Source organism: Candoia aspera, chromosome 4 (assembly GCF_035149785.1).
Source record: "Candoia aspera isolate rCanAsp1 chromosome 4, rCanAsp1.hap2, whole genome shotgun sequence".
NCBI lineage: Eukaryota > Metazoa > Chordata > Lepidosauria > Squamata > Boidae > Candoia > Candoia aspera.
The window spans coordinates 28,203,076-28,215,965 of record NC_086156.1 but is presented as its reverse complement, the minus strand read 5'-3'; the positions used below and the strand labels follow the sequence as shown (position 1 = coordinate 28,215,965).

At 38.7% G+C, this 12,890-nt stretch overlaps 1 protein-coding gene across 14 annotated transcripts in view; it reads right to left on the bottom strand.

Annotated features, from left to right (window-relative positions):
- Window positions 1-12,890, bottom strand: part of PHF14 (PHD finger protein 14) — a 144,224-nt gene that overhangs the window by 107,651 nt on the left and 23,683 nt on the right. For all 14 annotated transcript variants that reach the window (XR_010067945.1, XR_010067946.1, XR_010067944.1 and 11 more), the window contains exons 6-9: window positions 6,488-6,599; window positions 4,608-4,745; window positions 2,254-2,400; window positions 574-844 (exon numbers count right to left, since the gene is read on the bottom strand). Coding sequence is in view for 8 of the 14 variants with exons in the window: in XM_063303699.1 (XP_063159769.1) it covers window positions 574-844; window positions 2,254-2,400; window positions 4,608-4,745; window positions 6,488-6,599 (668 nt within the window). In the remaining 6 variants the exon portion in view is untranslated. The remainder of the gene's footprint in view (window positions 1-573; window positions 845-2,253; window positions 2,401-4,607; window positions 4,746-6,487; window positions 6,600-12,890) is intronic.

The following is a 12,890-nucleotide window of genomic DNA, read 5'->3' as shown; positions in this document are numbered from 1 at the left end:
AGGGGGTAAGATAAATCTTGAAAGGCCTCAGGGAGTCAGTTCCTTTAACCACAAAGGAAAGAAACTCAATCTCTATCTCCAATCTAAAGCATGTTGGGAAGGGGAAAGGAAAAGGTCTTTCTTTCAATGAAAACTCAGTTCTTTCTTAGTTGCTTCAGAGTGATGGGAATAGTATAGAAATCCAATATTTTCTGAAGGTAGAACAAGACTAAGTGAACTGCAACAGAAGACATTGTTTATCAGCCCTGCCATTTCAATCTAGTTTACCCCACTGACCAAGAACTATTAGGTCACTGCCAAAAGTAGCTTCAAAAATTGAATATGAATACTTCAGACTTTTTTTTTAATCCGTTCAACCATGTCCAATTCTTGGAGACTCCTGGACAAGTTCCTGCAGTTTTCTTGGCAAACTGGTTTGCCATTGCCTTCTTCCTAGGGCTGAGAGAGCGAGACTGGCCCAAGGTCACCTAGTTGGCTTTGTGCCTATGGCGAGACTAGAACTCATGGTCTTCCAGGTTCTAGCCCCATGCCTTAACCACTACACCAAACTGGTTCTCATTATTTCAGACTTACCAAGATAATAATTCACAAAATCAGCAGTCAATGCTGGCTGTTTATGCTTTCGTCTTGCATCCACACTGGAACTGGTGTCTGAAGTGTCAACTGGAAAGATGTCTGTACTAATGCCCATTAATTCAGCTTTGCGCATGAGCTTACGTATTGCTGAAGCACTGCTAGTGAGTGGCCGTGGGAGTTTCTCTCTTGGAACCCATGCCTGTGGTCTTGTGGTGCGTGCTAGTTCTGCTTTAGCACGGTACTGCTGAAGTCTAGCATTAATTCGGGCCTATGCAGTTTAAAAACACATGGCAAAACATTCAAACACAGTAGCATACAAAATCAAGGGAAAGAACAAAAGAAACTTAATCTTATTTTTAAAAACTACAGATTCATATTTTAGTGAGGATAAATTGCTCTTAATACCACAAGCTAATTGATCTGTCAAGAGATTCTACCATGGAATCTACAGTGACTCTGCATTATTCAAGAGCATGTTATCCTGTCATGCAATCTGGAAGCTTAAGAAGTTTGATAATGGCATCTATTTTCCTCATAATCTGCTTTTCTTCAAAAGCAATTTGGAATTTTCCAACTCATAGCAGAGTCCTGCTAGTTCATTTGATCCATGTGGGAAATCCACTAAAGGAACGTGAGAACAGTGGTCTTCCTCTACATGTTTTATCCAGCAACCACCCCTCAGAGGAATATCCCTTGTGATTATGAAAATAAAATATAGTCATCAGGATCAGTTGCCACTGAAAAATCTTCCAATGCCTAAGTCCTTTTTATTCCATCCAAATTGGTAGCTATCATTAAATCTTGTTGTGACCATGCATTACGCTAATCAAGCTAACCACTATATCCACAAGATGTCTGTCCTCATCAATCATTACCAGTTTAGATATTATCAGCATATATACAAAATTAGGATATATGTCCCAATGTGAATCACTTATTTAACCTGAACTGTAATTGCCATTTTAATCCTCATTTCTGCAAAAACAGTCTCTTCTTGGGAGTTCTTTCCCATTTCATCTTTTAAACATCATCTTAAATAATAATTAATTTGGCCATATCACTGTTCTCCATTAACTCAACTTCAATAGAAATCCTTGAGGAACTTCACTATCCACATACATGTTCCCTATAGCAAAAAGTATCCTTTTATTCTTATCTTCTTATTCTTTAGCCACCTACTGATTCATTAAAAGACCTTCTACTCTTATCATATGATCACTAAGTTTGAGTTCTTTCAAGAGAGATTCTATCCAAACCTTTTAGAAAGTCAATTTATATGGAAGAAATATATCAGTTATGTTTCTTCCCTTAGAGACAAGTGTCTCAATTGTCTGACCAAGCCTATCTATAATTAGCTCACCATGGCAAAAATAAAGGAAGTCAGAGCATGGTGATGTAATGGTAAATACGCAAGCTGAGAATTAGACAGGACTGGGGGCCTAATGGTAAAGGACTGAATTTATTCAGATGGATGAAGAAGTGGAGTCATGGAACCTGAAGCAGCTGAGAAAGAGGATAAATGGTAATTTAAGTCAAGAAAACATGTTAAACTGTTTGCAAACAGATAATATTTGAGAATCAGTGTTTCCAGAAATGCTTGCTTCACTTAATTTGGCTTTACCATTCTCATTCAGAAGCCTGTACCAAACATAAGCAAACAAAGCATGGCTATAATACCTGAGCTTCAGGTGAAAGTTGTTTTTCTCTCTCTTGCAAAGACATTTTGCAGTAGGACTGCAAAGCCAAATAGTTCTTTCGCTTCCATTTTCTATCCATTCTGTCTGCATGTTGTTTACAGTAAGCAAAGAAAGGATCTGCAATATCCTATTGCAATGAAACAAAAATGAAGAATATTAAAGCTTATAAAACAGTTTTATTCAATCACAATGTAAACAACTCATGTTGTTCATTTTTAAAATTTTACTTGCCTTCATTAAAAAAGGAATTATTCATTTTATGTACATATAAACAAGTGTATTTTTATTTCTGTCAGTTTACAAACTACACAATTGACAGTTAAGCATTTTGTTAACAAAAGCAGCCTTATAGATATTGTACGACGACTGATAGATTATTATCTGAAAAAATATCAGACAAAAATGGTGGATGGCATGGGGCATCTGAACACTTCATTGTTTGATTGGAGAAACATTCAACTGTAATGAAATTGAAGGTCATAATTGTCATGTTCATCGTTCCAATGTTCTGAATACATTGTAACGTTTCGCATGTCACTTTCCTGATCCGTGTTTGCTGGGTGGAGATTTCAAGCCGTGCCAGGCTGTAATCTCCTTACTGTAACTGTGGAATGTATGTTTGGGTTATGGACTGTGTTCAAGGTTACTTTCTCAGGCCGATGTGGTCAACGGTTGCTAACACCTGGGAGGGGGTGGTTGCTAAGCGGGAGCGAGGGTGGAACCGGGTTTGAAGTGAGGGTTTTTAGTTTGTATTTGGCGCGCTTTTGCTCATTCTCAGCTTTCTTTGTATTTGCACACTATTCTTTCAATAAATCAGTTTTCATTAAGAACCTGCTTGTGAGGCTGAGTATGTCAGAATAAGGCAACCATTACATAAAGCTGAGAATCTTAAAACTCTTACCACTAACCTCCTTCCAGTGTTACTGTGAGGAAATAAAGTTAGTGATGACTGAACCTACTTCCCGCTCTGGAGAGAGTGAGGATTCCAGCGTGGGGGAAACGGATTCCATGAGGCAAAGAAGGGAAAGGACCCTCACTCCGGAGTCAGAGGAGCTGTCGGAGACCTCGGACACCAGCTCAGCTACTGCGAAAGCGGTAAAGTCCAAGGTGGTCAGAAAGGATGAGGGAACCCTGTCCGGAACGCCCCAGGCACCGGGGAAGCCAAGGTATCCGCTGTCCCCAGATATGGCCATAAGGGAGAGGAGTGGGTCGGACGTCTCCGAGGCCAGTGAGAAATCACAGAGATTGGAAGCCAGGGTAAAGTCTCTAGAAGACATGATGGCAAGGATGTCACTTGCGAGGGGCAGCCAGGATAGAGGAAGAAGGGAATATCACTACAGACGGTCGTCTCCATCTGTTTCTCCCTCCCCCCCCCGAGTGTGAGGAGGAAAGACCGGAGGAGGTACTGGGGGGGATCACCCCCGCGCAGTCCCCGGCGAGCGTCCCCATCGCCCCCACGGCGGGCTGAGGATGCAGGGAGGGGACGAAGCAGAGATTGGAAGAAAAGTCCCAAAGTCGGAGTTGCGAGTCCCCCTCCCCCTCGGGAGAAGAGGTCTCCAGAGCCCAGGAGGAGGGCCGGGGAGAAAGAGAGGAAGAGCAGCCCACAAAAAGCCAGGTATAGGGATTTCACTGTCAAGTTTGATGGGGATCCCACAAAACTGTCATTCTTCCTGACTAATGCGAAAAGCTATATGGAGGAGTTTGGGAGGCTGTTTCCTTCGGAAAGGGCAAAGATAAACGCTGTAGCTACCCAACTGGAGGGGAGGGCAGCTGACTGGTTTGTCCAATTAACCGAGATGGACACCCTGGAGTTGGATGATTTCAGAGACTTTCTGTGGGCGCTAAAAATGCATTTTGCTGACCCGTTAGCAAAAGAAAAAGCTAAGGTGGCTCTGAGGGAACTGATCCAAGGATCAACACTTCATTGTTTGATTGGAGAAACATTCAACTGTAATGAAATTGAAGGTCATAATAAACCTATTTACACTTATTTTCAATATAAAGCAATTGCAGGAGAAATTATTTCTATCAATAACATCCTTGTCACCAAAGAAAACAGAAAGAAAAGAGGAAGATAGACAATGCCTATATCATGATGTAGGAAAAAAATTAACCAATCAACTTGAAAATAAAGCATGCTATTGGACCCTAAATATTAAATAGGTTTTTCACCAAGACCACCTTGGTGAATCTACTTAAATCTAATGAGGGCTTCAGGATATCAAAATATAACAGCTATTATATATCTGTGATATTTTAATATGTCCATTTGAAATTTTAATGGTAACAGATCCCACCTTAGACAGAATCACTAGAGTACTCTCATTTACTTACCTCCTCTGCTGCAGCTTCTGACAATAGGCCTTCTTTCTGAGCACAAGTCACGTGGAAATAAGCTCGACACATCCCAGCATCACAGCTAATGCAAACACCAGTTCTGGCAAAACGAGGATCTTCACAGAAGCTACATTCCTGCCACATATCAGTGAGAGAAGGCAAAAGCATAAATACTACAAAAATAGACATCAAGTATTAACTACAGGTAGTCCTCGCTTAACAATGGTAATTGGGACTGGAATTTCCATCACTAAGTAATGTGGCCATAAAGTAAAATGTCACGTGACTGCATCGCTTAGCAACAGCAATCCTGGCAATCACCACTGCTGTCATTAATCAAATCCCACCAGTCATTAGGCAAGAACCCACCTGATCCAAATCATTCCCAGGTTGGTCCCTCCCAGCCCCGAGCCTTGGCAAGGTAAGGGACTGCCTCCTCTGCAACTCCCCCCATCTGCCTATCTCCCCCCATCTCTACCCTTTGGGCCGCCCTGCACTGTGGCACTTCTTGGCAGCAGTGGCAGTGCTGGGCCCGAAGTAGAGGTCCGGGGCCTTCAGCAGGCTCAGCCAGCTGCCACTGCCCCCGGGCCTCTACTTCAACCCCAGCGCCATCACTGCCGAGGAGTGCCACTTCAGGCCCCTTGGCCAGCCATCTCAGCACCACAGTGCAAAGCCCCAACCACACCCACAGCCTTGCACTCTGCAGGCCCTGCCATGCCCAGCTGTCCTTCACTGTCTTCCTCCTGCTACTGACGTGGTGCACCCAGCCTGGTCCAAGGCAAAAGCTTCTGAGGCCTTCCGAAGCATTGCAAGAATGGTGCATGTGATTTGGAGGAAGGTGCGAGTGGCCTCGGGAAGAAGGCCTGGTGTGGCCAGCAGCTGCCTCACATAGGGCCAGGCCGGGCACACCTCATCAGCAGCAGGAGGAAGATGGCAAAGGTCAGCTGCAGGAGGCAGGGCCTACGAAGCACAGGGGCAGCTGGGCCTTTGAGTTGTGGTGACTGGCCATGGCGTGGGGCTTGAGGTGGCACTCCTTGGCAGTGGTGGTGCTGGGGCTGAAGGAGAAGTCCAGAGGCAGTGGCAGCTGGCTGTTGAAGGCCCCAGGCCTCTACTTCAGCCCTAGCGCAGCCACTGCTGAGGAATGCCACTGTGCAGGACAGCCAAAAGGGCAGAGATGGGGGGAGATAGGCAGGTGGGGTGGGGTTGAAGCACCCCTGCAGTTGTAAGTGCAGGCGGGTTGTCAAGCACTCGAATTTTGATCACATAACCTTGAGGGCACTGCAACGGTCGTAACTTCAGGGTCCAGGCGTAAGTACCGTTAATTACTGGTTGCTGAATGAATGGTCATTAAGTGAGGACTAGCTGTATATGGAATGTGTTTTAAAGCATCTTGAATACTTTCAAAATGTATTTTTAAAGAATCCAGTCTTACAGACAAACAAGAAAACAAATAAGAAATAAAATGGAGAAATAAACATACAAATGATGGGACATTCAAATCAAAATAGATTTTTTCCTCTACTTTCAACAACAAAAAATTCACATAAAATATTCTGTGTGAACTTCTGTTATAAACTTAATTAGAAATGGGTATTTGCTATATGAAACTTTTCTGTCCCACTTTTTAATTAAAATTCCAACACAGATTATAATATAATCCATACTAAATAACACATACAAGATCACAGAAAAATGAACAATGATTGCATTGTTTGTTATCTCCATAAACAAAGCTGGTTCATAATAAAAGAAAAAAAAATCACTATATTGACCTATATTACATTTTGAATACTTAGTTGCAATGAACAGAAAAGGAAACAAAAGAAATGAATAATAGCAATGTACATGTTCCTAAAATATATCTCTTTTGAAGTTACCTTAGCACCATACTTGGAATAGTTCATTTCTGTAAGCGTTACTGGTCGCAATTTGTCAATATCTCCAAATGCCACCCCGGGAACATAGAGTGCACAAACAATGTGGACCCATCTATAACAAAAGAAGAAATTGTGTGTTTTGTTACATTTTGTTTTCAGCAGAAAAAGAGGACTGTTTCCCCATTTATATCAAAAATATAATATTGAAATATCAGTTTGTTCATATCTCAACAATAGTAGAAAAATAAAATGTTTTATTGATCCAACTGTTAATTGCATCTTCTACAAATCTAAAGGATAGCACAAGAGTATAATTTAAATATTTTAAATTGCGATTAATTAATGTGAAACTAACTTTTCACATACCCTCCTTGAATTTCTTAGGCCAAAATAAAAAGTTATTACATTTCCCCCACACTTTTGAAACCCTGTACTGCAAGGTTCTGTACAGATATTTGGAACTGGAATATGGGCAAACAAGAATTCACTGATTAATTTGTATTTATTTAGTAAGTAAAATATCTCTGACTTGCCCTACAAGAACAGATCTTAGCATGAAAGAGTAAGAATTTGCAATTCATCCAGGCATCAGAAATACAGAAAAGCACCAATAAATCAATAAAAAAATATAATGGCTTAAGTAATAATTAGTGGCATTGCTGTTGTACCTCTACAAGAGGACTTTTCATTAATGGAGCATTGCATCCAAGAAGGCCCTATCTTCCATTTCTTTACCATGTACATATCACACTGCTGAGATGCAAAGCATAATCTCCTTGACAGATTGTAATCCTAGGGCAAGTGTATACAAGAAAAGACACTCCCACAAATATTGAAGGTCCAAGTCTTCTTTAACATCTCCACAAATTGCAACTTCCAAATTGTTTTTGAGGGAAGTCCCATGAAGATTTCATTGTAGTAACTTGCACTAGCAATTGTCAAAACGTAACCATTGTGGCTGGGTTCTCTCTGCTTAGAAGCTACCATAAACAGGAGACCTCATGACTTCAGATGGACATTTAAAGGCACAGGGACAGAATTAACTTAGTGAAATTTGTGTCACAATTTTCAAACTTTTTTTTTTTTGCTATACCACGTTTATTTGACTGGGCTCTTTGAGCTTGAATATAAATATTTCTGATGCAATCTTAAAAATAAAACCACTACCTCTTGGCTGTTTGGCAAATTAAAATGTATTCTTCTCTCAACTGTCTACAGTAAGTGATCAGCAGAATTTTAGACTTGTTCTAATGTCTGTATAAGTCCCAAAGGCTTCATCTGCATTGTTTTGTTTTTTCTTGTATACATTTGCTCAAGGACTACAATCCATCAAGATTATACTTTGCATCTAATGGGTGTGATCTGAGCATAGCAAAGAAGCTAAAAAATAGATACATATTTTACAATCATGAAACAATTACATCTAAGGTCACCGTATGCAAGTTTGTCTATATCTTAGATCAGATTTTGTTAATTTGTTCCAAGCAGAATTAAATAGAGTTTTGATGTGCACACAATTCTTACATCCCTATTTTTGCCATATGACAATTTACCATTTTTCTTTGATGTGTTTTCTCTGAAAACAATAATTTAGAGGGTTTTTTTTCTGTTTCAAAAAAAATATGGAAATGTAGAGCAACTCTACACAGAACACACTCCTGCAAAACCAAAATGTTAACTCTTTAAATAGACATTTTGTTTACCTTTTGAAAATCATGGGGACTTTCCCATTTTTTGGTGAAATTCCACTGAAGTATTATGGAGGAAACAAGTTGCTCAAAAATAGAGGAAATAATAGGCCATCTTCACATTATCTTCACTTATTTTAGTTTAAAAGGCAAGGGTTTGGCTGGAGATTTTTGATAGAAGGTTTTAATGCAACCTCCCCATTGCACCCCGAGGAGTTCAATATAAAGATACACATCTTCAACCAGCAGCTGCTTCTCAATTTAATTTGCACAGTTTTTTCATGCTCCACTGGTGTATTAAATGCTGCTGCACTTTGTAGAAGTTTATCTATGATAAACCCAACAGCTGGCTGCTTGCTTCATAGTGACCTTCTCAAAATGTTTTAGTACATGTCACACAAGTACTGTAGTATTACAGATTTAAACTGCCATTTCAGTATGATTGGCACACAAGTGTCTCATTTCCTCAACCACCTATGTGTGAACTCCATCCTGAATCTTTATTGAAATACACAGAAGTCAGTCAAGTTCACAGCTGAGGCAGCTTCAGCTGCTTTTAATTCTACAAGTATTGCCTAAATGTTTTCCTGCTCATTTATTTAGCTGCACATGTTTGAGAACCTTGTAATTAAGACAAATTGGGTAATCAAAGAAGAATAATCTTTCGTGTTACTTCCCCATCCATTTTGCTCAGAGCAAAGATGACAGATGTTGGTGATTGGAAAGAAAAGAAAGAAACAAAATAAAGACAATAGTCTTACTCTGGTTCTAGCAAAACAGAAGATTTCATCCTATCCAAACCATTAATAAAACTAAGGGATACATTTAGAAAGAGATGTATTTAAAATTAACTATTTAATAGAATATCATCTTATATTAAGAGAACTGTAAAACAAATAGTTATTTTTATTTTATTTATCATATTTTTATCACCGCCCATCTCCCCCATACGGGGGACTCTGGGTGGTTCACAATAAAACAGTTTAAAATTTGATAAAATCACAGTAATATCATTAATCTATAAATATAAATATCAATAAATAAATATAAAATGTAATGAGATCCAATTAATGGCAGATCTAATACCACCCAAAGGAGAACAAGACCAGCCCCGGCAGGACTAGGGAGCCAACCAACCCCAAGTGTGGCTCTTCCTCTCCTCACTCTAGGCATGGTGACAAAGCCAGGTCTTCAATCATTTCCTGAAGTCCAAAAGAGAGGAGGCTAGCCTCACTTCTGGGGGAAGGGTGTCCCAAAGGGCAGGAGCCGCTGCAGAGAAGGCCCACCTCCTGGACCCCGCCAGATGGAATTCTTGTGCAGATGGGTCCGCAGCATGAGTGGGTGGGATGGGTTGATGTAACGGGGATGAGACGGTCCCTTAGGTAACTTGGACCCATGCCATGTAGGGCTTTAAAGGTGATAACCAACACCTTGAATTGGACCCGGAAGCAAACTGGCACCCAGTGCAGCTTGCGCAGCAACAGGGTAATATGTGCTGATCTTGAAGCACCCAAAATCGCCCACGCAGCTGCATTTTGGACCAGCTGTAGCCTCCAGATACTCTTCAAGGGTAGCCCCATGTAGAACGCATTACAGTAGTCTATATGGGAGATGACCAGGGCATGAGTGACCGTTCAAAGGGCCTCTCGCTCCAGGAAGGGGTGTAACTAGCGCACAACACGAACGAATAGTTAATAATCAGACTAATTTAAGTCAGAAAGAAGAATTGTGTAATTTATCTGTACAACACCCTTTGATGTCATGGGCTCAAGTAAATTATAAGTGGCAACCCACAACAAACATTGTGCATTCTCATTACTTAATAGTACCTTCTATTGCCAGTACCCTGTTCAACCTTGAAAAGGATCCTTTTACAACCTATTAAGTGCTCAACAGTGCAGGGAAAAAAAAAACAGAGGAGAGATATTTCAGGACAGAAGAACAAAACATAACTTTTTCTTTCCTTTTCCTTGCCATCTTCCTGAGATCTTCTCCATTGCTTCTGAACAGAACCTGTACATTTCATCACTACTTAATGGCCAGTGATAGATTGTTTTTAAAAAAGGCAAAGTGCTTTTTCATTTCCCTCCTATTGAAACCTCCCTTTATATATCCAAAGGAGAGTATTTTAATCTCACATCCCAATCAAATCAAATCAAACCTTTATTATGGGTCATAGACCAGCATAACCACTCAATTCATTCATCTAACCAATAATTTGTCCTATGGTCAGATTAAACCCATTGTAGAGAAATTGTGTTTATTATGCTTTAATTTACAAATTAATATATTTTACATACTGAGGTGTTGCTTTCCTCCTCTACTGGTATACAAAAAAGGTACTTTACTTTTGGGAGTTTTGCATGGATTCCAAACTGATAAGCAACAAAATCTTGCTTGGATCGTCCCTTCCAGTGTGTCTCAACCTTGGTGACTTTAAAATGTGTGGACTTCAACTCCCAGAATTTCCCAGCTAGGAAGGTTGAGAAACACTGCTCCCTTCTAACTCAAAGGAAGGTTTTGTCCAATAATTCAGCCAGACACTACTCCACAACACTCATTTTTCTTTAGGCTTCCCAACACATATCAGAGCTTCCTCCAGAGGAACAACGGTGATATCAAAACAACTGGATACGTTCCTGAGCATTCAAAGCTCTGGGTTCATAGTGTTTTCAGATCATTTTTTAAAAAATATTCATACCAGTATAACTTTAAATGGCTGTAAAGCAGCTTACGAAATAGGTTGTTTTTTCATACTTAGATTCTTTTCAAAACAGAAAATTGACAATTAAGCAAGCGGCATATGCCAACATTTTTAAAATTGTAATATTAGTCTTTCAACACAATCACTAAAATTACAGCCTACTGACTGGTTTCCAGTGGTAACACCAGTTTCAATGCAGAACATCAAATTAAACATACAAATTCAAAAAGGTCACTCTAAAAACACAATCATAATAAATTTATGAATGGGTTTGTATTGCTGAGACTCCTGATTCAATATATTTAGGTGGCTCTGAATACAAATGGGGAAATGAAACTATGTGTTGTTTCATTGTTAGAAAATCTGACTTAGTTTCAGAGGGTTTCTTTGTAGCAGCAGTAATAAAATTGATTAAGATTGAAAGCACCAGAATGATATTTGGCAAGTTGTTAATACCCAGCCCAGCAAAATGTTTTTGCACCTTGAATAGATGGATGGCAGTCTATAGCTCCTTCAACAACTTTTAACACTGAAGTAGTATTTTTATTTATTTTAAGGCCAAAGACTGTGAAAGACTAATTTGATGCTGAGCATGGCTTTCATTTGTAAGCTCTTCCCAAGACCTCAACTTTTTTTGGTGGTGGTGATTTTTTAAATTTAAACTTAAAAATTAACATTTCTTTTTTTAAAAGATAACTATATTAATTTTTTAAAACTACATATGACTAAAACAATATAGCTATTTTATAATAGAACTATACAGTTTATAATAGATACCTAGCGTATTACATATATATCAAAATGAGATGGAGAAAAAAAATAAAAAGTGAATAATAAAACACTATATTAAACTACTAGAAAAAAAAGAAGGGGAAAAAATTCCTACACTAAACTAAAAAATCAAGATAACAAAGCAAAACCTCTTAAAATTTAATTTGTTTTTCTAAATATATGTGTGTTTGTGAGTATATTTTTGAATTGAAAGATTCCAGAATTTTAAGATATACTGTAATTTAACAAAATGTTAAATGTTGAGATCTTTAACTTTTAACTGCCATGGAGAACCTAGTTCACCACAGCAATAATATCTAACCAATATGGAGTTACAACTGGACAAGTCTATAACATATGTATCAAAGTTCTGCCAAATGTATTACATCTCCAGCATAAAAATGATGAGAGCCAATCTTTGTAAAACATTTCCTGAGATGTCCAATAATCTCTAAAGAGGGTTTTTGTTTGTTTCTTTGTTTTGCTGAACTAGCCAGGTTTTTAAATTGTAAGGAAGATACCATTATTCTTTAAAACCTGGACGCATTTATTGAATAGTAGAGGATGTTACACAGTGTTACAATGTAGATAGTAAATGTAACTGTATGTATTGACATTATATTCCTTTCATATAATTTCAAAAGTTTTAAAAGTATTGTTACTTTATAGCTGATTAAGGATAATTATGCCACTATGAACCCATGCTTTCCAAAAAATATATTACCAGCCATTTTCAAATAAGGATTATTCCAAAGTGTCAGTTTCTCATGATAAGAAAAATTAAATTTAAACTTTCTACCCAAAGAGCCCAGCACTTGCCAAGAATGCAAGAGTTCTAAATAAACCTTTCAAGCTGAGACCCCAATGGTACATATTCAGTATTATTTCCATTCGAATACATGATTAATAAATAAGCCCAGTGATGCTGCTTATAACTGGGCAAATAAAACTACCACCATCATAAAAGAGATTAACTTTAACAAAGAAATCCTGTTCCTTCTATAAAAAAATTAACCATTACTTATGGTTTATATTTAGATGGAACAATATAGGCATTACTCTCAAAATATATATTCATCTTGATGCAAGATTCATTTTTAAAGGATTTATTCTGCCCCAGAGGCTTAAAGGCATTATCTTCTACCTCTCAGTATCTTCTTTCATCTGGGTAATACATTTTGAAATGTTCTTATCAACTAAACTGGATATTTTTCCCTTCAAGACCCTAACTTGTTAACTC